Source organism: Xenopus laevis, chromosome 4L (assembly GCF_017654675.1).
Source record: "Xenopus laevis strain J_2021 chromosome 4L, Xenopus_laevis_v10.1, whole genome shotgun sequence".
Classification (NCBI taxonomy): Eukaryota; Metazoa; Chordata; class Amphibia; order Anura; family Pipidae; genus Xenopus; species Xenopus laevis.
In genome coordinates this window covers 46,110,643-46,137,383 of record NC_054377.1, presented here as the reverse complement: position 1 = coordinate 46,137,383, position 26,741 = coordinate 46,110,643, and the positions used below count along the sequence as shown (strand labels likewise).

Sequence of the window (26,741 nt, the reverse complement as noted above, 5' to 3'; positions counted from 1 at the left end):
ATCCTTCCTAAAAAGATAAAAAAGTTTGCCTTTAAAGCCATTTTTCATGAAGCCAGTGTGTCTGTTAGAAGTATCTACTGTTAATAAATCATCAGAGGTTTATTGTACGGTGACCCACAATCCCCCGCTGCACATACTGTACTTGCACCTCATCCATTATCCCCCACTACACATACTCACAAGTCGCCAACGATATCCCCGGCACTCACAATTCAGAGGAAGCAGACCCCCGAGGGGCCCCCTGTAGCCCTAGGCCCCCCTGCTATGGCCTTGGTATTTTGCCAATGATTTTATCCTCTGATTCAGTTCAATGGGATGACTGTACTATTGCTGTCCCATAAAATCTATGGCATTGTACTGAATAGCAAAACAAGCCAACATAAAGAATAAACCTTTCTTATAAGTATATTGCTCTTGCCTGTTACACTTGGTAGGTAGATAACAGGTACTAAAAGCAGGTTTGTTTTATATATACTAAAGTTAACCTGAAGTAAAGCCTGTCATTTAAAATAAGCAATTACATGGTCATTGTTTCCACATAGAGGAAAAAATAGAACATTTATTTACATAGCCTTGACTGTTAGAATATCTGTAGAATAATTTCACTTGCTGCAGAAATTCATGTTTATCAGCATGAATGTCAGATTTAATATCTCCCTTCTGTAATAAATTATTACGGACAGTGCACCCCAACAATTATGACTATTAAGGCATGACGGGAGTTATCATTTGCTATAGCTAGTGAAGCATGCATCCTGGTGGTGTAATGGTACCAATGTGTGAATAACTTGCTTCAGAAAAAAGTGGTGAAAAAGCAAAGTTATTACAGGAGTGTTTACATAAAATCACTCTAAAATAGATTTTTAGTAAGAATCATAAAGCAGGTTTCATGAAACAATTAAAGGCCCTATAATATGTTTGTTATCTGGCTTTAAGCAAATGCTCAGCAAAACAAATTATACGTAGTAGTATGCTGTACTCTGTGAAAAGTTATACCCTTGTGCTTCAACCTCAGCCATAAAAAACAGCAGCTGAAAATTATCTTAGGAATAAAAATATACATCATAAAACTCTTCATTCAAAACTAATTGTGAAGCATTTGCTGTCTTTTATTAAATTAGAACGAGAAGATGAAATAAATATTTTATACCATCAGCTGCAAAGTGGGAGAATACCGTGTGTTTGGAATTTTAGTGCCCTCTGAGTGTTGCAATTTATTTGCAGCGAGTGAAAAATAGACAGCACGTATAAAATTCAGCAGATTCCCGCTAGTAAAATTATTTATCAAGTTAACAAGGGAGGGACCCTTCCAGTGACAACAGGCCACAGAGAAAAAGACATGCCTTTATATTTTACCTTTGGGTTAGTGAGCCAGTAAAAATGTCAACTGACAAGCACTTCACATAAACATTTCTTTGTAAATGAGCTGTATTGTTAGAGGAGAAGCACACAGAATGCCGACATCTCCCCACCCACTATCCCAAATACACATGGTCATTAACTGATGGTCCATGACTGGCACTGATCTTATAAACATGCCGCTCGGTGCATTGTTGTGTTTCTAGAAATGCATCAGGGTTCAGTGTTTTGTTAAAATCTTTTCACTACCAGACAGAGCGATAACCTATTATTTGCCAGCTTCAGTTTTTATCCGTTTCCCAGCTTCTCTTCTCCCAAACCAGCTGTCTAGAACATACTGCTTCCTAGCTTTCACTGAAATTCAATTCCCATCACCCTCAGTCAGCCAGCAGAAAATGACTATTAGGGCCCTTACACATGGCCGTTGTTACCTGCGCTCCCCTGCGTTGCGATTTCTTCCGTTCAGCCGCAGGGGAGCACAGGAGTTTTATTTTAAAGGGGGCTATACTCACACAGACGCATGTAATTGCCAAACGCAGGTTGGGATGCAGCATGTTGCATTTCACCTGCGTTTGGCGCTTACATGAGTCTGTGTGAGTACAGCCCCCTTCAAAATAATTGACTGTGTCTACTCCTGCGCTCCTCTGCGGCTGAACGGAAGAAATTGCAAGGTGTGCAGGTAAAAACGGCCATGTGTAAGGGCCCTTAGACTTTTTCAGCATAACAACAGCTGGAAAACCATAGCTTCAAATTTCCCTGGAGTAGTGTGCTATTGATCCTATCGGGTCCTTGGTGCAGAATTTTAACTTCTCTACCACCAAGGTCTCAAGATCTCACTAACTATATCACAGAAGGCTCCACCCAATTAGATGCGTGGCACTTGCGGGGTCTTTTAGGCAGAAGACAAGAGTTGCTGAAAATATCTGCAAAACAGTAAATACAGTAAAAACCAGGCTATTGGGTATATTAATGTTTACATAGTTTTCTAGTAGACTTAAGGTATGGAGATCCAAATTATTGAAAGATCCATTATCCAGAAAAACCCAGGTTCTGAGTGTTCTGAATAACAGGACCCATAACTGTACTATGGGTATGGTATGTGTATTTTGCTGCATAGAGGGAACTTTTATTCCAGCAATTAAAATCTCCTCATGTTATAAGATTAGACTGAATTTTGTATTTTGCGTTCAGATAATAGCATGTTACCAGCTCTTCCATCACCAAAGTAGCAAGCAATAACCCCATGCATAGTACTACATCTCCTCGTGGATGTGCTTTATAGCAGATGGCTCTGAAGGGAATCTACTGTACATGTGTGGTCCAAAAAGGGAAAAATATGCCCACCATGAAATATGTAAAGTAGGGGTACATGTCAGACAGACATATATTAGTGATAATTTACTTTCACCCATATAACAATATAAAAGGTTATTATAGCAAAAAAAACTACAGAAATAACCTGACTTCAAATAAAACAAATATATCTGGTCTATATATTGCAATATTTTATCCCATCCCCAGGGCACAGTCATAAGCCTGTACCTGTCTACCAGCGATTTTTACAAACTGACTTCCAAAAGCAATATGAGGAGTTGGATGTTAGGCTTTAACCTTTCCATCAGTAACAGGCAATTACCAGTACTTTAGATTCTATGACCAGGTTACAAATTATCCATGGGGAACTATGGTTGTGACAAACCCTGCGACTAAGAAAGAGTTCAAATAGAATTATAAGAAGCTGAAAGTACATATAAACAGAGGGACTATGGAACTTTAGGTCCAAGTGCAAAATGTATTAACCCCCTCCTATTGTTAACCCCCAACACTAACAGCAATTCCAACCCATCTATGAGCCCATGTTCCTTAACCTCTGTACATGAGACTGTGATCTACTTCTTTACACTGGATAGAGGTCATTGTTTGTGCACATGGAGCCCCAGTTAGGTTACAGCGGCTAAATGCTCTTGCAAACAACCTCTGCATTCCTTGTAGTTACACCCCTGCCAATAACATGAAGGGAAAAAGTCACAAATCTATGTAAAGTTATTGTTATATAAAGTATAATTTTTAACTTGTCAGCTCTAAATTTTGACTCATTGCGACAGGTTGGAAATTCCCAGCTTCCTCTATAGCAATATACACATTTTCACAGTGTTCGCTGTTTGAAAGTGTTAAGAGGACTGGATTCATGGAAACTAACAGTTAATTTGGATCAGTTTGGGGGCTGCATTTTAGCAATAACAGGCTTAGTAAAAGCTGCAATCATCCGGGTCTGACTGAGAAGGAATACAGAGATAATAAAAGGGTTAGACAGTAATTTTCACTGGGATCCAAAAGGTAAAGGATAATTTCCCCAAACAACATTTATTATTCTAGACAGCGCAGTGGCTTCATAACAGCAAGCAGCTCTATTTTACAGAGCAACAGCTTGATAAATCACTGGACCATGTTCAGCAGTCACACAGGAATCATTCAGACATAAGTGTACCACTGTTGGGGTGACCGGCATATTCCTTTTGCTGAACCCTATTACTGCATGCTGGCAAAAATGATATATTGTATTTTGTTTCTGAATACTTGTGATTTCAAAGCCATTTATACATGCAATGCTATTGTTTGGACAGCAGTTAAACATGCAAAGTCAATGCACATGATCACCACCCACTGGCACCCAAAAACTAAGGCTAATATCACAGAGCTGTAAACAAGGGCTGATTAAACATTCATAAACTTCACACCATTCTCTAAAGAACACTGAGGTTATGGGGAGACACAGGCTCGGACTGGGATTCAACATAGGCCTTGGCATTTCAATACACAGAGCCCAAAAAAAAAGTGACTGTCTATGGCATCTAACAGCAGCCTGAGAGAGATAGATAAGCTTCTTCAAAATTATTCGGACTCTCATTGACTATTAAAGTATTGTAATAACGCATGTAATAATTGGTGCTTGCGTCAAAATTTCCCATACCCATCGACAGGGCCGGACTGGGAGTAAAAAGCAGCCCTGGCAAAAAAATCAAAGCAGCCCACACATAAATGCGTGCTGGTCTTTTACTTACACACACGCATATTTCATAAATATACATATATATATTATATAGTGGATAATGTATCCCCTACTGTAATTTATAAAGATATTATAAGTCACAGAGAAGTTATGTGACAATATAAAAGCATACATATCTTTATAAATTAGGGGGTACATTATGAATTATAATTTACTGCAGGGGTGTCCAACCTTTTGGCTTCCCTGGGCCACATTCGAAGAAGAATTTTTTTTCTGGGGCTGCACATGAAATACATAACACTTTTGATTTCTAAAAATAAAGGAAATACACAGAAATGAACTACAATACCTGTGCAGTAAAAAAAAAAAAAAGTCTAAAAAAGAAATGAATATATTTGAAAATATGCCTTTTCAAATTTTGCAAAATTTTCCACAAAGCTAAATGGGACAGATTTAACCATAACCAGGGGTGTAACTGCTGTACATTTGGGCCCAATAAGGCCCTAATAACTGTCTCTACTGCTATTGCCCTAGGAATGACTCATCAAGAAGCTGGCACAGGTGGAACTCACCTTTCTGCTTTAAACATCCAACACTGAGGCAAAAGGGCCCCATAAAACAAATAGCAAGAAGTGAACTTATAATGGGGACGGGATGTCAGAATCAGTGCCGGCCAAGTCGACCAGGCGCCCAAGGCAACCTGGCCGACTACGGCGCTTCCAATTGTTCGCACATGCGCAGAAGAGAACGAGTGACTGCGGAAGAGCGCACAATCGTCATTGAGCAGGAACTGCAGCCACAGATGGGTCCGAACTAAGGGAAGGCATCAAAAGAGGTAAGTGCCTGGTGCCCCTCTGCCTTTGCGCCCTAGGCACGTGCCTCTTCTGCCTACCCCTAGTTCCGGCCCTGGTCAGGATTTTGGGGTGTTGTACTTCAAAAACAACAGATTTCCATTACAGATTCAATTCACCCTAGGGTAACACAATGTTCTTAAAGCAGGCAGTAATTGTAATACATAGTAAAGTTAAACTAAAAAACAAAGCACTTGCTAAACTAGAACTCCCTACCCCCCCCCCCAAATCCAGATTGTGTCTGGTACCTGAGCAGCACAAACATTCTTAGCAGTAAACAGTTTCAGTGACCCCTCTTATCAGCTTCCTTCCCATGTCTATAGCTTTAACCTCCCCTATATGCCTACTGTGCAGTAGCTTTTCCCAGGACCTCACATACTGACCTGACCTGACAGATTTAAGATGCAGAGCGCAGGGGCAGGCAATCTCTCTCTCCAAAGGAGACGAGTCACGTGGCTGTGATGAGAGCCGTGACATCTCCAATAACTTTATTCAGCACACGCACTGTCCAGCCAGCCCACGAAGTTCCGGGGGGGAGTGCCGTCACTGCTGACTTCTCCTCACTCCCTCACTCGCTCTCTCTCCCCCTCCCTCTGAAAATAACTTCAGCGTGCGCACTCAAAACTATGTGAACTGTGCGCTCCTTGCTCCTAAATTTTAAAATCAGATAAGTGCAGCGCCCGGCCCATTTCATCACACGATAGAGCGGCCGTTCGGGCAAATGCCCGAACGGACAGATTATCAGTCCGGGCCTGCCCATCGATACATTTTTCGGCGAAGCGAAACTGCACAGATTTGCCCATCACTAATTACCAGGTTATGCTGCAAAGTGGAGAAGAGAACTGAATAGACCACTAAACTGTAGTGGAAACAAATCTATGAGACTTCTAAAAGTACTTTTTCAGCAACAAGGGTGCAAGAATCAGCTTCTATCATAAGGTGGTATGATACTCTTAATTTGCTGCATAAAATGTATGGTACATCAGATATGTGCTGGAGATGTGAAAGAGAGAAAGGGACCAATGTACACATTTGGTTTGAGAGCAAAACCCTCATCCTATTAGCACAACAGAATGAAATAATTTTACAGCTGTGTTTATAATGTATTTTCATAATTTGTTTTCTTTTGTCTCCCATTTCCCCTTCTTTCTTTCTTATCTCTGTATCCTTATATTATATTTTTTCTTTGAAAACTGGAAAAAAAGAAATAAAAGCATTGGGGAAAGAAGTGTCAAAATAATCAATAAATGCCTTAAAAGCATTTTATATACAGTACATGCAAACATAACCCGTTTATCTGCATTTTCAAACATTATGAAGAAAGAATAACCAATTTTTAAAAACCTTCACTCTTTGTACGGATTTTGCCATGGATATGTACTATCCCCTGAGCAAAGACAGTATAGGATTTTGTTTTGTAAAGACGGAAGGTGCTTTAATGAAGAAATAATGTTGCTTGGGTTTTTAGTTAATAGTAAAAGACTATACTGTCTTCATTTTGCTTTTGCAATGTTGCAGGTAAAACAACCTCTGTAAGAATTTATAGTTAAAATCTAGCTAAATCCTACCCTATAGCTTTGGGACAGTCGAAGCTCTCTAGCTGCTTCTGTACCTTAATTGTTAGGGTGTTATTTACTACACTCCGAATGCAAAAATCACGAAAAATGTGTGATTTTTTTTTTTTATAAAATCAGAGAATTTATTAAACCCATAGGATAGAAAAGTCAACACATTTGTTTATGCATGCTAGAGACACTTTATGCAGTGAAGACGAGGCAATTTCAACTGCCTTTAAGTGTATTTAGGGCTATTCCACACGGAATATTCATAACTTTGCCAAAAAAGTATTTGCTTGATGTTTTTACATTACCTTTCCTACCCCCATGTTCCTTTTGAGGGGGCTGCCATATTTGTGCAGCAGTAGCATTAGAAACTCTAACTAACAGACTGAGATGGGACAGTCAGATTGGCAAAAGAGTCAGGTTTAGGAATTTCACGTAATAATTACTTACAAAAGCAGAACTATCAGCAAAAAAAACCGATTGACATGACATATATGTAACTTTTAGGGGCACATTTACTAAGGATCGAATTTCGAAGTTAAAAAACTTCGAAATTCGACCATCGAATTTGGTACTTCGATAGGCGAAGTAAAAATCGTTTCATCAATCGATTAAATTGTTTGAATCGAACGATTCTAACGATTTTACAAAAAAAATATTTGACTACTCAAAACCAAAGCCAAACACGCTAAACAGCAATTCGGCAGGTTTAAGGTGTCGAAGTGTCGAATTCGAACTTTTTTAAAGAGACACTACTTCGATTTTCGAATGGTCGAATTTGTGAAGTATTTTCAATTCAAATTGAATTTTGACCTATTCGATTGTCGAAGTACGCAAAAATTACTTTGAAATTCAAAGTTTTTTCAATTCGAAAATTCACTTCGACCCTTGGTAAATGGGCCCCTTAATGTAGATTATTATTTTGAAAAAAATGTTTTTCATGTCAGTCTCACTTTAAGCACATTGTCCTTATATAAGCTTCGAGTAAAATATTTTTTTGGGTTATCCAGATTTATTTTTCCTTTCAAACCTTTAGTGTGGAATATGAACTCCTATTTGGTTGCTCTGCATGTTGTCCCTAGCTACCATGCATTTGTTTAACTTTTTTCATGTGATGGTTGCCACTTAGATTTAGCTGCACTGTATATTGCTGTTAGGTTGCACACAGAGATCATAGTGTAACCAGGAACTGTTAGGGGGTTATTTATCAAGGTCCGATTTTATCGGAGTATTTCTAAGTTAGAAATCCGAGCAGCTACGATTGCCCGAATGGACCTTATTTATGAAGAAAAAAGCCCAAAAAAAAAGGGTGGGGCAAACTTCGGAAAACTCTAAATTGTTTGTGGTTTCTGCGCAAAAAACTCAGATATCTACAGAAAAATCAGTTTTCTGAGTTTTTGCACTGAAACCACAAAATCATCGGATATTGGTAAGGACATCAGCGAATACACTGGGACATTCCCCATTGATTTATACTGGACCTCGAGACCTTTTAGATGCCGGGGTTTCGGATTCAGAGTTTTTTGACCATCGGACTTTAATAAATCACAAAAAAAAAATTTGTTTTTTTTATCTTCCGAAAACCACAAATTATCCGAGGTTCAGATATTCGGCCCTTGATAAATAGCCCCCTAAATATACAACAACGCCATGCTGTTGATGCTTTTATAAGTGTTGTAAATTCCTAGTTAAATGTGACACTAACGGATGAATATAAGTAATCCAAAATAAAAACAGAAATAAAAATGAAATCGAAACTTTAAAATAACGTTATTTTTTCTGTCTGCTGATTACTGACCCCAGCAACATTCCACGATGGACAGAGACGCAATATTAATGCAAATTATCCAAAAAATTCCAAAAATAAAAGAGGCCAGTCAGAAAGTTGCTTAGATTATGCAGTAAAAATGAACTATTAAACATCTTGTTTAATAGTTTCCATGCTGAGCGTTGCAGCTCCCTACAAAATGTGCTTGCAAATGGCTGCATTGTCCCAGCGAGAGCACCTTCTAGCTGAGCAGATATGCGCCTGCCTCTCAAGAGGTTTAACAGAACCTGCAAAAGGCGGGGGCCCAGGCAGCTGTGTAAGACTCTACAGCCGCTCTCATTCACCTCAGCAACTGCTGCTACTGTCTCCATCTAAATTGGAAGAGGTTTTTCCATTTATTTTTAGCCGGTGACTAGACTTGATTTAAACCCTACATTAAAAATATATTTGCACAATACAGAATTTACAGCTAAATTAAATGCACTGCAAATGTTAAATAAACAAATGATAGTCGAAGTAATTTTATCTCCCGAAAAGCTATCTCTGCTGCATGCTTAGCAAGTCCATTTTTCATATCTTGTTACTGACAGCAGGAATGAGAAAGTGGAAAGTGCAGGGAACTTGCCACACGTCATGTTCTGCTCAGTCCAGAGAAGTCACATCATACCGTTCGTATACCAACACATTTTTCTTCCTTTCTCTCTTTAAAAGCGGCACATACTGTAACATTTAAGACGAACGCACCTTAAATAATACGCAGCATAATGAATAGAGGTAAATGCAAGATTAACTTGCATTTTGAATGTACACAGAGGGTGGTCCAAAAGTCACACAAGCAGCACAACAGGACCGTTATTTTTTAACCATAATGGCATTATTATATTGATATCTATGAGAAAGTCTCTGCACAGGCTGCTCCCAAACATATGCACATGGAGCGCCTTGACCGCTCTAACAACCATATGGAAAGGAGGAGCCAGATTGGTTATTATCCATTAATATTAACACCTAGGGGCTGATTCACTAAATTCGAGTGAAGGATTCGAAGTAAAAAAACTTCGAATTTCGAAGGTTTTTTTTGGCTACTTCGACCATCGAATGGGCTACTTCGACCTTCGACTACGACTACGACTTCGAATCGAAGGATTCGAACTAAAAATCGTTGACTATTCGACCATTCGATAGTCGAAGTACTGTCTCTTTAAAAAAAACTTCGACCCCCTAGTTCGGCAGATAAAAGCTACCGAAGTCAATGTTAGCCTATGGGGAAGGTCCCCATAGGCTTGCCTAAGTTTTTTTGATCAAAGGATATTCCTTCGATCGTTGGATTAAAATCCTTCGAATCGAACGATTCGAAGGATTTAATCGTTCGATCGAAGGAATAATCCTTCGATCGAATTTTCTGCGCTAAATCCTTTGACTTCGATATTCGAAGTCGAAGGATTTCAATTCCTAGTCGAATATCGAGGGTTAATTAACCCTCGATATTCGACCCATAGTGAATCAGCCCCCTAAATAGGGCTCCCACTTGGACTGCATTTTACTGACCAGGTCAGTCATAAAGAAACATAGGAAGGCCTGTATTATTTTTCCAGAAAAGATGGCAATCATGCACTTCAAACACACAAATTAGGGCAAAATCAATATTTTAGTATAGGTACGGAATCCATTATCTGGAAACCTGTTATCCAGAAAGCTACGCATTATGGAATGGCTCCCTTAGACTCAATTTTATCCAGATAATCCAAATTTTTAAAACATATTTCCCTTTTCTCCGTATTAATAAAACAGTACCTTGTACTTGATCCTAACTAAGAAATAACAAATCCTTATTGGAAGCAAAACCAGCCTGTTGGGTTTATAAATTGTTTAAATGATTTTCTAGTAGACTGAAAGTATCAAGATCCAAATTACAAAATAATCCGTTATCTGGAAAACTCCAATTATGCAATCTTCTATAAAGTCTAACCACCTGACCTCACTCCCCACCCTTCTGCAAATGCAAATGTGTGTGGCTGTCCTATGGTGCAGTAATGCATGCTGTATGTTAGCCGGTACATTATATAGTTGTTACACTATTGCAGATTGCTAATAACATCAGTAAAATGATGAAATGCAATATAAGATAGGCATTTCCTGTATATCTGTATATTCCTGTTTATTCACCCTGGCTATGTTACAGTTAAAACCCAAGCAGGGATGATATAACCTCACTGTACAGCTTTTTTTTTTTTTTTTTTTACTATTCCTGTCTATTATTAGCCTGCATTTCCTGAAAGAGTTTATTTGACCAAATATATGTAAAAATCTCATTTATCCCTGAGGAAGCGTTTCATCTCAATTTGCAGTTTTTAATAAATGCTTAGTCAAGTACCGGAACAGCAGTTCAAAATCACTTACAGCCAGTTGTACTGGCAGAAGAAAATAAATTTTTCAAAAGAACAATGTAAAAAAAAAAATAAAAACCCCTTTTCCCACAAATTTATTAAAGCAGCAGCAAATAGCGATATACAGTCACCAAGAGCCAAGGCAGCATATACATTTACCTATTGTAAGATACTAACAAAAGTAAATTAATGTACATCTAGCAAATAATACCAAAATGACATGATATATTTTATGATAATCTGGGCCATTACTTGGGGATTTTACTGGAAATTATTATATATATATATATGTATATACAGTAGATAGATTTGGATCCATGTCAAAGAAAGGGTTTGACATATAGTTGCTAAAAATCAGCTTATGCTATTCCAAATATTATTTCAACACATTCTAATTCACATATCTTAAAGGGAAAACTGACTGGAACAAGGGTTGGTAATTTCCTTTTGCATTTCTCCTTTAAGCTCAGACATATTTAAATGGGTTTTTTTCTCAGTTTGCAATGAACTCACAATGGCGCTACCTGAGCTGAAAGGGGCACTGATGCACTGATGCATTTCACACACTGGCATTCTCAATGGCACAATAACTGCAGCTGACAACTGTGTGCATTTATCATTATTTTCAGTACAGGCAAGTATTAGATACCAATATAAAAAGCATTGCAGGCCTTATACTTCAGTTGCAAACATGGCCAGCAGAGCTCTGGAATCATTCCTGGATGAAACTGCTGGATCTATTAGCAGCAGAAACATCATAATGTGCATAACTGTCATTAATACTTCTGCGCATACACCCACACATATGTTTTGAGGCAGGCTAAGAGCCAAATCAGTCTGGGTATGCCAAGTTTATCATGCAGAACACAAAGCCCTATACTGCATCACTACATATATGCTACATTTAGGGACATGTCCATGTACGCACATGTATAAACACATGCACAGATATGCCTAGCAAAGGTGGCTCATACATGAGTTAGCACTGCAAAATCTGTAAATCTGTACAATGATTGATTATAGTATGTGGAATATGTCCAGTACATTAACAGTTTACTTAAACAGACTAAGTAAGTACACAACTCCCTAGGGCACATAAAGTAGACAGATTTTAAGACAAAGGTTACGATTTCTTAAAAAATAGCAGTTTCCTGCAGTTGTCCTTCCCTTCCACAAACTCCCCATCTGACCAGAGGTCTCCCCTGCCTCTCCCATGTCTGTCAATCATCCCTTGCTGATGAAATTTGATTTCACTCCCAACAGTAACCTTAGACTGAATATTTCCATAGAGGCTGGAGAAGCAAATCCTTACTCGAACTGCTCATTAACCCTTTGTAGGCAGCTATTTTTAAAAAAAGGAAAGAGGCAGGCCACTGGTTTTAATATCTCACTTTGCCTATATTTAATTAAACATGGATGGCTGCCAAGTTTGCACAGAAAGAGAGAGAGAGAGAAAAAATGCAGTGGAATCTCACCACTTTAAATACTTTCTCTTGGCAATATATCCTAATTGAAGCCCTAATTAAAAAGGGATTGTTTAACTGTCCTTATTTTTAAATTTACATTTTCATAACAGCTCTATCCTATTAATGAACCCAAATGCAGTAAAAGGCACTCTTGCCTTAAGCTGACATACCCTCACTGCTGTTCCATTCCCAGTTAGAACAATATATATATTCATATACAGGTATTGGACCTGTTATCTAGAATGCTCGGGACCTGGGGTTTTCTGAATAAGGGATCTTTCTGTAATTTGGATCTCCATACCTGAAGTCTCAATTAAACATTAATTAAACCCAATAGGATTGTTTTTCATCCAGTAAGGATTAATTATATCTTAGTTGGGAAGAAGTACAAGGTACTGTTTCATTACTACAAGGAAAAAGAAAATAAATTTTTAAAATCTGAATTATTTGATTATAATGGAGTCTATAAGAGATAGCCGTTCCCTAATTCTGAGCTTTCTGGATAATGGGTTTCCGGATAACGGATCCTATACCTGTATATGAAAGGGTGAAAAATATTTTTCTCCTTTTTTATATTTTACACCAAAACTTGTTATACTTACAAGGGAATGAATGCTATGGATTTGGTAATAAACGGCATTTGTAAAGGTGTGTTTTTCTTATTTACTAATACAGAAAATGATGCCATTATTTTACACAACTTTAAAACCTAGCATAATCTTCTATCACCATTTAGAGGCAATGGGAAAATATTCGGGTTGATAATAATTTATAGTACAACATGCTTAGCACCTGTTTTTAAGCGACTTTATTAACTTTTACACATAAAGTTCTGCCCCCGGACCAAAAATCGGATCATTACAGAGGAATATGCAGGTCCGATGGGATTTTCAAGCCTGCCCAATTTGGCCAGATATCTGTCGGGGAGGTAGTCAAGGAGGACACATCCATGGGCAGATAAACTAATGGCTAAGTGAAGGGACCAAATCAGCAGTTTAAATCTGCCCATGTATGGCAACCTGTAAGTCAGAATTTTACTTTCAGCTATACATTTGCATACGATAATTCCACAGATGTATAAGTATGTCTGATTTCAATCTTAACTGTAACTGTGGATAATCCAAGGTTGATGATGCTTGCTTAATATCAGGAGATGTGCATTTTCAATGGAGTTCCCAAACATAAAGATTGCAATCTTTTTCACTCTTTCAGAGCAGGCCCCATGTCCTCTCTATTACCTACAGGAAATGCATCCTGACTCATTATGCTAATGTATATGTACAGTATGTATGGGAAATGCATACCCACTCATGTAACCTATTTTTGCAGTGTTACTATCACTACTATTTATTGAAGTAAATGAATTTACAAATGTAAGTGGTACACAGTTTAAGGACATGCCAAAAAATACTGAAATCCTATTATTTGGCAGCTGACAAACATGTTACACCAAATGTATTCTCCTGTGAGACCCAACCACCACCCCGAGATTTGTTTCACCTGCCTGATAATGGAATTGATTGCTCTGTCAAAGAAAACTGGATGCATATGCAAACATGAAAATGCAATCATTCCAAAGAAGGAGCATGAAAAACAAGACAAAGCATTAAATCTATAACCTTTCTTTTCCCTAAACATACCACCTCCTACACATATGCAGATTGCTCCAGAGGTTTTGCATCATGACAGTCAGGAAAAACTGTGTCCATTGCAATAAGATAAGAATAAAATATTGCACTGGGGACAAAAGAGCCAATGAATGGACTACATTGAAATTGGTCAGTTTAAGTATATAGACAATTTATGGTAAAAAATAAAAAAACTTTGGCAACTCATATTTATTAAAGTTATCGTAGCATTGTTTTTTCATCAATCAAATTGCAACAATACCTTTAGCTAATTTCCGGAGCCAGAAAATATACCAAAAATTGGTGTTGAGAGTAGGATATACACATATTTATCAAGAAGAAATCTTTATTTACTACAAAGTAAATAAGCCGGAGCTTTTCAACTATATGTAGTGTTGGAAATTGGCTTCATAAATATTACTGGAACTTGCATAGAGTAGTGTAATCAAGTGATTAAACGTTGATTTATTACAATTTTGAGAAAGGGGATTGGATTAAAAAATTCATTAAAGTTCTCTTTTTCCTGTGATTCTTACATTTTTTGCCAATTGTGGTTTTTTTTCAAAAACCTGATCTTTTAATTTTTTTTTTTTGAGTGAGAATTTTTTAACATCGTTTTACCTTCCTTGAAAATGAGTAAATTAGTCCTTAGGTTTCCTTTGTTCAGTCCTGCATTAATATCTGATATTCTAGCTAATTCTCTAACATATAATTCAGTGGTCTGCGATCTTATTCAAAACCTATTGTTTACATCACATCAGGATTAATTAGATGAAAATTTGAGATGAAAATCTTAGCAAGACAGGCACAATGCTCAGTGGAATTTCAGCAATGGGTCATTCTCTTAAAACTACTAAGCAGACACATATAAAAATCAAAAATAGATATCTTTTTAAAAGGTATATGGGATGATTTTTAAGGGGTTGGATGAGGACTTGCTCAGGTCACAGTTTTGGAGCAGACATCTACATTGTGGAAGCGGCCACTGTAATTCTGTGCATAAATCTCAGCTTTATTCTATGATCTGAAACATTCTTTTGAATTGAAATCCCACTAGTTTCTAAATGAAGAGGCCGATTTATTGAAGGTTAGCACTTTCCTGACAGTCAGGAACGGGTTAACAAACTGACACATTTACCAAAGCAGATTACATTCATTTTCAAAGGGTGTCAGTGCTCAGCACAGCTCAGCAGCTGCAATTCTCATAATGCTCTGCAAGAATTTGCAGTGGAAAAGAAGAGGCAAAGAACTGTGAATCCAAGAGTATTTATCTACCTTTGATAAACATTCACCACGGTAAATTTGAGTTGAGGCTGAGAAATTCTGCTGTGGACCATTGCATGTATTGATTTTGAAAGTTTTTCTATATATGGGCCAATCAGTTTCCAGAGTTTGTCATATAAATCAGTGTAATTCCTTATAAAACAAGATCACTATGCACTCTAAACTCCATAATGAGCAAGACAAATGTTTTTCTCTTTAACCCTTTTCAATGAGGGCCCGAAATGAGTCTAACAAGGCTAAAGATGTTGAAATGAGTTTGTATGGAAAGGTAACCACTAAATTGTACTACATATCATTTTAATTAGTGATTATTATTATTATTATTAATAATAATAATAATTGGTGTTATATAAAAATAATTTTAGTTTACTAAACCTCAACTCAAACAAAAATAAAAAAAATCATTTATGTGAAAATTTAAAAAAATACAGAGGCAGAGAAAGTCACACTGAAGACATTAAAATGTCTTTATCAGTTAGAATCATTATTAAATGATGTACAGGTATAGGATCCCTTATCCGGAAACCCAATATCCAGAAAGCTCCGAATTACGGAATGGCTGTCTCCCATAGACTCCATTTTATCCAAATAATCCAAATTTTTAAAAATGATTTCCTTTTTCTCTGTAATAATTTAACAGTAGCTTGTACTTGATCCTAACTAAGATATAATTAATCCTTATTGGGAGCAAAACCAGCCTATTGGGTTTATTTAATTTTTAAATGAATTTCTAGTAGACTTAACGCATGAAGACCCAAATTATGGAAAGATCCGTTATCCGGAAAAGCCCAGGTCCCGAGCATTCTGGATAACAGGTCCCATACCTGTACTATAATAAAAAAAATAATTATGAGTTAGAATGAATATGAGGGAGATATATTCTAAACTCAACCCCAACACCCAAGGCCTACTTTTATTTTATCCCAACTTTAAAAATTGTTTTAAAAAAAAGTTTTTTGCTTGAATATAAAGTGTGTTAAAATAATATAAAGCTCTTAGAATTCAGTTTACTCAAGGATTGTACCACCTTTCCAACAGACAAAAAAATTGTTCAGCACTTGTGCGATCATTAGCCTTTTCACCCTATTTTCAGTATGTGTTTTAGAGCATTCAATAGCTATTTGTAAAGATACATGTACCGTGTGCCCTTTTTTCTTCACTTCTCCGTTTTTATACAGCCTCGGAATGCGAAGAGAAGACGTACCTTTGAACTTCAGGCATCAATGATTTTCACATCACCGACGTGGAGGATTCCCGTGTGTACCTGGGCGAGCATATATATCAAAAGAAACAAGAGGTCATGAATATTCACAAGATAATACAGAGAGAATTCATACTTGCAATACTTAAATACACTGATTGTATCTTGTCTTGGATAATAAAACATTAATTCAAACATCGTGCATGCGGATTTCATCTGAAAGTTATCTGTTTCTGTGCTTATAGGGAAATGAACATATAAAAATAAAAGGAGGTTGTGTGCATTGGAATAAATTGTGCTGTTCAAAGGTGCGTCCCTTAAAAAATCATTTATTTATTGCACTCATTTAAAATCAATTTTAAGCGTAGCGAAATTCATTACCAAAGAGCCTGGCTATGTTTGGGAAATATCGTAATAGGTACTGTAAGTCCGCAGCGAGAGCGCAAAAAGAGTATATAGATCAGATCAAAAATATACAAAATGCAAGGCATCTAAATCATCGATATGCTTCAGATCTTGATTCTCACTACTTTAATTAAAGGGCAGTAACATGAAATTTTAAGAGGTTTCCGATAAGAAATATAGTGTATTCGTGGTCGGACAAACTACAGTACAAAATATTATTCACATGTGGCTGGCGTACATTGGAGATTTATAACGATTTAGTGGATCAAAGTGTATTTACCAAGCAGACTGAATAACAAGACGATTGGCATATTTGTGTATCAAGTGGGGACCTTACATTATTCTGATCTGAAGAAGAATTATTTTGGCTTTGCAATCGATACGTAACATGATATATAAGAGTTTAAGGCAAATATTTACATAAATGACAGTGACTATTTGAATGTTTATTAAGATCTTGATTATAATGTCCCATTAAAATAGTGAAGCAATAATGGTATAATAACCAGGTTTTAGGGAAAGGTATTGATAAAGACTGTACATATAGAATGGAGAATACTCCTCAACGTTAGATATACAAGTGTGGGCTCCATTATCCAGAACTCCGTTATCCAGAAAGCTTTGAATTACAGGAAGACCATCTCCCATAGACTCCATATTATCAAATAATTATTTATTTTTTCTTTGCAATAATAAAACAGTATCATGTACTTCGTCCCAATTAAGCTGCATGGATCCATATTGGTGGCAAACAACTCTATTGGTTTATTTAATGTTTAAATGATTTTTAGCAGATATAAGGGATATGTAAAGTTTATATTACTGGGGAGGGTGCCAAAATGTTAGGCACCTCCCCCCCAGTCAGCAGAAAGGTAAATAAAATACAAGCGTAGGACATCAGCCTGGGGGGCAAAATGTACATATAAATGTCCTTTAAAGGAGTGGTTCACCTTTAAGTTCAATTGGTCTTCATTTTTTCTTTTTATAGTTTTTTTAATTATTTGCCTTCTTCTTCTTCTAACTCTTTCCAGCTTTCAAATGGGGGTCACTGACCCCATCTAAAAAAAACAAATGCTCTGTAAGCCTACAAATGTAGTGGTATTGCTACTTTTTGTTACTCTTCTTTCTATTTAGTCCTTTCCTATTAATATCCCAATCAAGGCATGGTTGGTATGGTAATTTTGACCCTAGAAACCATAATGCTGAAATTGCAAACTGGAGAGTTGCTTAATTAAAAATCTAAATAACTGAAAAACCCCAAATAACAAGATCTATACTCAAGATCTCTATTTTGCTGCTTAAAGGGATCCTGTCATCGGAAAACATGTTTTTTTTTTTAAAACGCATCAGTTAATAGTGCTACTCCAGCAGATTTCTGCACTGAAATCCATTTCTCAAAACAGATTTTTTTATATTCAATTTTGAAATCTGACATGGGGCTAGACATTTTGTCAATTTCCCAGCTGCCCCTGGTCATGTGACTTGTGCCTGCACTTTAGGAGAGAAATGCTTTTCTGACAGGCTGCTGTTTTTCCTTCTCAATGTAGCTGAATGTGTCTCAGTGGGACTTGGGTTTTTACTATTGAGTGTTGTTCTTAGATCTACCAGGCAGCTGTTATCTTGTGTTAGGGAGCTGTTATCTGGTTACCTTCCCATTGTTCTTTTGTTTGGCTGCTGGGGGGGGGGGGAAAGGGAGGGGGTGATATCACTCCAACTTGCAGTACAGCAGTAAAGAGTGATTGAAGTTTATCAAAGCACAAGTCACATGACTTGGGGCAGCTGGGAAATTGACAATATGTCTAGCCCCATGTCAGATTTCAAAATTGAATATAAAAAAATCTGTTTGCTCTTTTGAGAAATGGATTTCAGCGCAAAATTCTGCTGGAGCAGCACTATTAACCGATTCATTTTGAAAAAATGTTTTTTCTCATGACAGTATCCCTTTAAACATATTACAGGCATGGAACCTGTTATCCAGAATGCTTGAAACCTGTGGTTTTCTGGATAAGGGATGTTTCTGTAATTTGGATCTTCATACCTTAAGTCTACTAAGAAATAATTATTTAACATTAAATAAACACAATAGGCTGGTTTTCTTTCCAATAAAGATTAATTATATCTAATTTTGGATCAAGCACAAGTTACTGTTTTATTATTACAAAGAAAAAATTGGATTATTTGGATTAATTCGAATGGAGTATATGGAAAACTGCCCTTTTTTGTAATTTGGAGCTTTCTGGATAACAGGTTTGCAGATAATAGATCCCATACCTGTAATACAGTTAAACAAAATATTTGCTGGTTTTTGTCACTGATCTGACAACTGTAAATTGTATTTAGTCAGACAGTCCCTGACTTAAAGGGTTACATATTATTTAGTACAGGTAACCTGTTTGATACAGTTTGTGATTTTTTTTCTGAATGTTGACCAACAAATGGGGCACCCAATACCGCATGTTTCACAAATAATCCTCCCTGCTCTGTATAAGGTGTCTCTGTGATTTCCACTTGTGGTGGCATTTTTGTAGGACTGAATCGGTGCTGCGTTAAACTCTAAATCTTGGCCTACTGCCCAGGATCTCTTAAAGCAGATGACATTTTTAGACATTTGGTGTCATTTTCCTCAATATGACCTCTACTTTCATGCCAGGGATGAATCCATCCTGTTATTAATGCATTCAGTTTCATGAAGGGAAAAAAAAAACCTTTCCAATTTTCACACCTGAATTGCATCCAAATATGTAAAATAAAATAAAAAAAAAAGAATGAAAAAAATGAGATGAAAGAAAAATCATTTTTTCCAGCAATCAATTCCTTGACATCCAGGAGCAAAAAGTCAAACTATAACTTTGCTGAGCTTCTGACCATGACAGCGTCAGTAAAAGTAGTCCTTCTGGCCATTACATATTATGGGATATCAACCACAAATCATCTTAACTTGCTAAACTGATGTATTATCTATATGATACAACAATACACAGTCCCACTCAGTAAGGCAATTGATTGCTCCCAGGGAAAACCACACACAGGGAGTTTATGTACATCTTGCTGATGCAATAGTGAGGCAAAGTTAAAATGATGTAACAAAGTACTATATCCATCAATGCGTTACTTAAACCCTATGTATAGGTCTTACACAATACAACATGCACTGCATTTCCCTCAAAGGAAATCCTCAAGCAATATAACCTTGCCATATATTATATTTACTTTCTTTCTTTTCATAGTATTTTCATAGTATGCCAATTTTTGTCAGTATTGAGTTATTTCAATGTTTCTGTATTTCCCAATAAAGGGGCCGATTCACAAAGGGTCGAATATTGAGGGTTAATTAACCCTCGATATTCGACTGGGAATTAAAATCCTTCGACTTCGAATATCGAAGTCGAAGGATTTTAGCGCAAATAGTGCGATCGAACGATAGAAGGATTATTCATTAGATCGAACGATAAAATCCTTCGAATCGTTCGATTCTAAGGATTTAAATCCAACGATCGAAGGAATATCCTTTGATCAAAAAAACTTAGGAAAGCCTATGGGGACCTTCCCCATAGGCTAACATTGAGTTCGGTAGCTAGGGGGTCGAAGTTTTTTCTTAAAGAGACAGTACTTCGACTATCGAATGGTCGAATAGTCGAACGATTTTAGTACGAATCCTTCGATTCAAAGTCGTAGTCGAAGGTCGTAGTAGACCATTTGATGGTCGAAATAGCCCAAAAAACACTTCGAAATTCGAAGTTTTTTTACTTCGAATCCTTCACTCGAAGTTAGTGAATCGGCCTCAAAGTGTACAGCATACATTGGTAGCATATAGGAGCTTACTATGCCATTTCTAAATTATCTATGAATTTTGTTCCAATGAACTTTGTAAAGTCCCTGGAGGGGTAACACTGGCCTAAATTCTGATATTATTCTTCTAGAAATGTATACATCAGATATTTATAATGCAGAATTTACATGCAATGGAACATTTTGCAATGTGGGTTTTTTGTGTAAAATGCTATTTTTTACTTGGCAAGGTCAGAAGATATTGAACTGAATGTAAAACAGGGGTATAAAAAGAGGCAGCAGACCCAGTTGATGGTGGAGGTCAAACAATACAGAACCACTGACTTGACTGCAGGGGTGTTTCAACCCCTGCATAAGCTGAAGCGATGCTGCCGAATCCCCCCCCCCCAACCTCTCCTTGCTTAACTTCACAGCGTCAGAGCACTCAGCGCTCTCTGTGCCAGAAGAGCTAACATTCCAAATACAAAAATCATAATTTTTGCTCTTAAAGTTACAATATATATGTTAATCTGGGTCCTAAAAATGTTTCACTTAAGACTTAATTACCCCACTGCCCCTAATGTTTTATATGGGGTTACTGCAAAGTTCCATGACTAAAAAGCGAGGCGCTGCTGGGTAAATCGTATTATAACTACATATTTCTGATATTGTTTCTAATTTTTAGCTGAGGGTAATTTGACTATGAAAAGTATTATCGTACAAAACTGAAAAGGGGAGTTATGTATCTGAAGGGGTAACATCTGTCTAGGTACAGCTGTCTAGGTAAAATTTTGCAAATTCTGTGTGCCATACAGAAGGAAGAAGGGATATTGCATGGATGCCCTTCTTTGGAACCCTTCACACTCCATATTAAACTGCAAGCATATTCTCAATAAATAAATTATAAATTCATTGTTTAATACTATCAGAATGAACTGGCATTAATCAACCAATGTTCTACATTACACTCACATACAAACTGTTGGAGGCACATTTATCAAAGGTCGAATTTCAAATTCATGTGCGTTTTTAAAAACCCCTAAACTGCAATAAATTCGTCCAATCGAAATTTATTAAAAAAAAATATATAATTTTTGAAACTTGGATGAGTGGAATTCGATTTAAATTTTAAAAACTCGATTTGACATTTTTCTCTGAAACAAATTAATCCCTGGACGTCTCCCATGGACTTAAACAGCAATTCTGCAGATTTTATTTGGCGAATAGTCGAATTCGACATCATATGATAAATCTCGAATTTCTTTTAAAAAACTTGAATCGAATTTGAATAATCCCTAATTGAATTTGACAGTTTTGACCAAAAATTTGAATTTTCAAATCGACCCTTGATAAATCTGCCCCTGAGATCGTTTTAGAGCATGGAAGAATTTGAATTTTAGGTTTGGTAACATGAAGCAACACCATGTCTCAAAATTGCACAGATCATAAAAAGGAAATCACTATAATTTCATAATAATTACTATGACAGTGCTTTTGGAATTATGGAATATGTCATAATAATACTATTGATATTGTGAGGCTATTATTGTTACTATCAATTTTAATAATGGTGCAAGAAGTTTATCCTTATGCTATAGTTATTATTCATTACATTGTACAGCCAGAAGATGTTAGTATGTATTTCCTGTGTATAAAACAAATATCTTCCTCTTTGGATTAACCCATTAAAATACTAATGTTGTGCTATCAAGCTGTGTATGCTGAACCAAATATTTTTTTATGCTATATTTTCTCTACAGCTATTACAGATATAGCAGACACTTCTAATTGCCCTGTCGTCTTAAAAAGCAAATGAGCTACTACTTAAGAACAAAATACTTATATTTTTATCAGTCTAAGATTTCTTGCAACATTGCCAGTAAGAAAAGAGAATAGATATAAATAATCAGGTAACCAGGAGTGACCACTCTTCAGAAGTAGCAGTGCCACCTGCCTTATTTTGCATATCTTCATTTTGCATATAGAGTCAAATGTGACATTTGCAATAAGACGTTTCCTTTAAAATTGCAATGTTTTCATAAGATGACATGAATCTGGTGGACTGAACTGCTAAAACTTGAATATTTTATGCTGGCCAATATAGGCTTGACCCTAAACATACTGACGTTCCCCACTTTTTTTTATCTACTACTAACACTGTCAGGAAAGTGCAATATTAATCCACTTGATTTTTCAATTGCACCTCCGCATGTTGCAGTTTGCACAATACCAGCTCCCTGGTGCTTTCTCCAAAGCTTTTGCAACAGTAGAACCATCACACTGACCCGGCTGACAGCCCTCTGCTATCTCCTGATTTCCCTGTGGCAAAAAAAGATTTCTATCACTCTCGCTCCGAAAGCGAAAACGTGGGACTTGACTTTACCCAGTAGAAAGAACAGAAGCTGCAGTGCCACACAATATAGATCCTTCATTGTATACTGAATCAGATTACAGGCCTTTGGGGGAAAAGAGCAAATAGGAGGTGTGAATAGAGACGATTACCTTACTCTTCCTATGCAAACACTCTTACACACACTGGAAGATGTTATTTCCTTGCAATGTTACTCTTGAGACTCACAATTCCCCTACTGAGGCTACTCAGTAACAGCCAGTTAATTAACAAGTCATCATATGCCTTTCTCTGCATCTCACTTTGCCCTTTGTCTGCCACACAGATCTGCAACTTACTTTGCTGTAATAAGAAGCAGGCCCTGCTGGTAACTTTAAAGTATATATAACTTTTTGACACCCCTATCTATTGACACCAGCATGCAGAATGAATCTTTATACACATACAGGTTTATTTATCAAAGTTTGAATTTATCTCAACATTTCTAACTGCAAACTCCGATCTAATCGCACATGTTTTTTCTGCGTATTTATTATTAGATTTTCCAGAAAATTTGATTTGCAGGAAACAAACTATTTTTTCGGATTTTTCACCCGAAAACTCAGATTTCTTATGCTTTTTGCCTGAAAACTCAGAAAACGGGGTATTGCACAAAACCCAGCGCACATCGAAAGATAATTTGGATTTCTCCTGTTGACTTATATACAACGTTGACAGGTCTGAGATGCCGGATTTTCTGATTCAGACTTATCCATCCTCGGGGTATAATACATTTTTGCGAAATTTGTGATTTTTTTAAAAGTCTGATTTTATACTAAAAAATCACAAATTTTTCAGGATTTTTGCATTTGGAGTTTAGTAAATAACTCCCTTGTACTATAGGAATTAAAAATCTTGATGTGACAGAAACATAAAAATCTTATAAATACATTTTGCACACTGCATATATAGTGTATGTTTCTATTGCCCATGTTTTTTTAATTTGTGGTTGCTAGATGGTGCTGGGCTGCAATTCCCAGCATGTTATCACCCCCTGTTCATATGTGTGGGGTTATAGTAGTTGTAGGGAGGGGGGGTTAAGGTAAAGAAACAGTAACACACTCAAACACACAAACATAAATACATAAGTGAAAAAAACTATTTATGGCAAAGCTTCAGCGTCACTTTATTTCCTCATTTGTAGGACTTGTGGCAATGAAAACAGTTTAAGTGTTGCTCTCCGAAACCCATTTCTTTTTATGAGTATCATTAACCTTAATTCTGAATTTTTTTTCCGGAGGATCAGGGGTGCTATAACCTCTCTGGAGCAACTGCTCATGAACATGGCTAAATATATGATAGATGGAAAAATGGTTAGTATTGCTGGCTCACAGCAATAGGGTATTTGGTTTTATTTGTGTGTACAGGCTGTAGGTCCTCCATGTAAATCTTCCCCTAGTGTGTGTGGGTGCAAGTGTGGTAGGGAAATCAGATTGTCAGCTCAAGTACCGCATCTGCCAAGAGGCAAGATGAGAAACCTCCCTAAGGCATTTTACTTGGGGGGAAGAAAAAAGCTTCCTCTGGGAATTTTAGGAAGAGTTGTTGTTTTTTTAAGCAGAAATGTATATCTTTTAATGTAAAGAGCCTCAATCCAAGAGCAGGAAGTAAGCGTGGAGGAGTGAGGTTAGTGCCTCAGGCAGCAGCAGGCCCAGAAGCTCCTCTAGGGAAGAGGGTGATGTGAATAACACCAAACTTATCTACTGTATATTTTTAAATGATATTTAATAATAACCATAATAATCATATTCATAGACAAAAGCAATGGCAAATTACAGACTCCCTGAATTTGAATTAAATTAGTGGTGCTGGTATATCGAAAACTGTATTTCTATAGCATAAGTGGAGTTCGGTTTAAAGGCACCTGCTGAGTGCTGCACTCGAATTGACAAGATGCCACACTCTGCTTGACACTTGGATCTTCAGATGGTCTGATCAACACTCTACAGCTATAAACAACTAACAAGAAAAAATAAAACGTAAGTAAAGATTTTAGCCATTTTAAAATATAATTTTGGTAGGAGTAAGCCATCATATTAATGTATTAATTGTGGTTGGGATACAGACCTGCAGTAACACTATAAAAGCCCTATATCCAGGTGGATAACTGGTTTTGCCTGTGAAAAGGATGCTGGGAGTTGTAGTGCAATCAAATCTAGAAGGTTGTAAATTGACAGCTTTTTCCTAAATACTCTGAGGAACAGTGGTAGTTTGTTGTAAATAACCAACAAACCACTTAGCGGGCAGAGCTATATCATCCTTTTATGTAAGTGAAAAAGGTGCCACTGAAAATATATATAGAACAAAAACAGTGAGACTATTTGCAATCCTTGTGTGACTAGATATCTACAACAATATGAATGCAAACCGATTTTATTTACATAAGAGATTTTTTTTCTACTATATATATATAAACACACACACTCTCGTACACTCTCACACTCACAACTGCCTGTGTTTGCAGCTAAATCCTTGAGGTCACCCAGGTTAGGCAGCTGTTGAGACAGATTCAGGCCTGCGCCAGGGCTAGATGTATCCAAAAAAAACTTTGGGGGGATTTTGTATCTATTTGTATCTCTTGTTGACACAAAATGGGTCAGAATTACAGCACATTACGTTAACTTTAAAAATCCAGATGCACAAACTTAAGCCACTGCTACAGAGTTGTTGCAGTTTTCCTGTTGCAAGCTTGTGTTTTAGCAGTGCATCCCCCAGAGGTATACTGATCTATTATGGAGTCGTACTTTAACTCTATCCGCGCCCAAAGCCATCACTGACAGTTCAATGATAAATAAACAGCGTCAGCGGTACCTTAAATCAGCAGAGCACTGGGAAATAGAAAAACACCTTGAAACATGTTTTTTTAACGTTAATCTGATCGAGGTCAGGGTGGTCTGGAGAGTGCGTAATCCAAAATACGGATATTTTCATGCATTTCTGAATTAGCAACACTTTTTTTTACGCCTTATCACTGCTGTTAGTTACTTGCCTTAAGATAACGCTTCTTAATTGCATGCTGCAGCTAGCTACATGTTTATGCCTTCACCATAAGCTTTATATATAGAGAGGTTGGCCTTAGAATAAGGACATGGAGGGAGAATATTCACAGGAACTGAATGGGACATAGAATGCTTAGAACAAAGGGAAAATTACTAGACTTGCTCAGAGTGACTTGCAAAAACTTTAAACAACAGTTTTGGGATTGAGATGCAGTGAGCTGCTATCTCTCTAAAAGAATAAAGGAGAGAAGTCTTGAGATAAATAATTATCAGGAAACATATGTGCTCCTTAGCGTGTGACGGGATGACCTTGCAAGCCTACTAAAACTGCCAGTCTGACAGTGAGGATATAATCCAAAGAAAGTGCATTGAATTTTTAAATAGAAAACACCTTTGAAACCTGCCTTCCGAAAATCTCATTATGCGCTGAATTCTGCTTACGTCGAGTGTACTGTAAATGATATGTTCTCCTCTCTCTTTCTGATGTGCGGATTTTCTTCTGTTTAATTCTCTTTTTTTCTGCTTTGACTGCAATCTTGCCTAAATTAGCTGCATGTCTTTTTTTTTCCTTTTTTTAATCACTCTGCAATCTGATTTACGAACCTTTAGTGACAAATGGGGGGGTTGAAATGCACCACCCATTGCATAACAGGAAATGTGATTATGC

The 26,741-nt window shown here is 36.9% G+C and overlaps 1 protein-coding gene across 1 annotated transcript in view; it reads right to left on the bottom strand.

Annotated features, from left to right (window-relative positions):
- Positions 1 to 26,741, bottom strand: part of maf.L (v-maf avian musculoaponeurotic fibrosarcoma oncogene homolog L homeolog) — a 45,707-nt gene that overhangs the window by 10,005 nt on the left and 8,961 nt on the right. The window contains exon 2 of the mRNA XM_041590156.1: positions 16,520 to 16,579. Within this exon, the coding sequence (XP_041446090.1) occupies positions 16,546 to 16,579 (34 nt within the window). The 3' untranslated portion in view covers positions 16,520 to 16,545. The remainder of the gene's footprint in view (positions 1 to 16,519; positions 16,580 to 26,741) is intronic.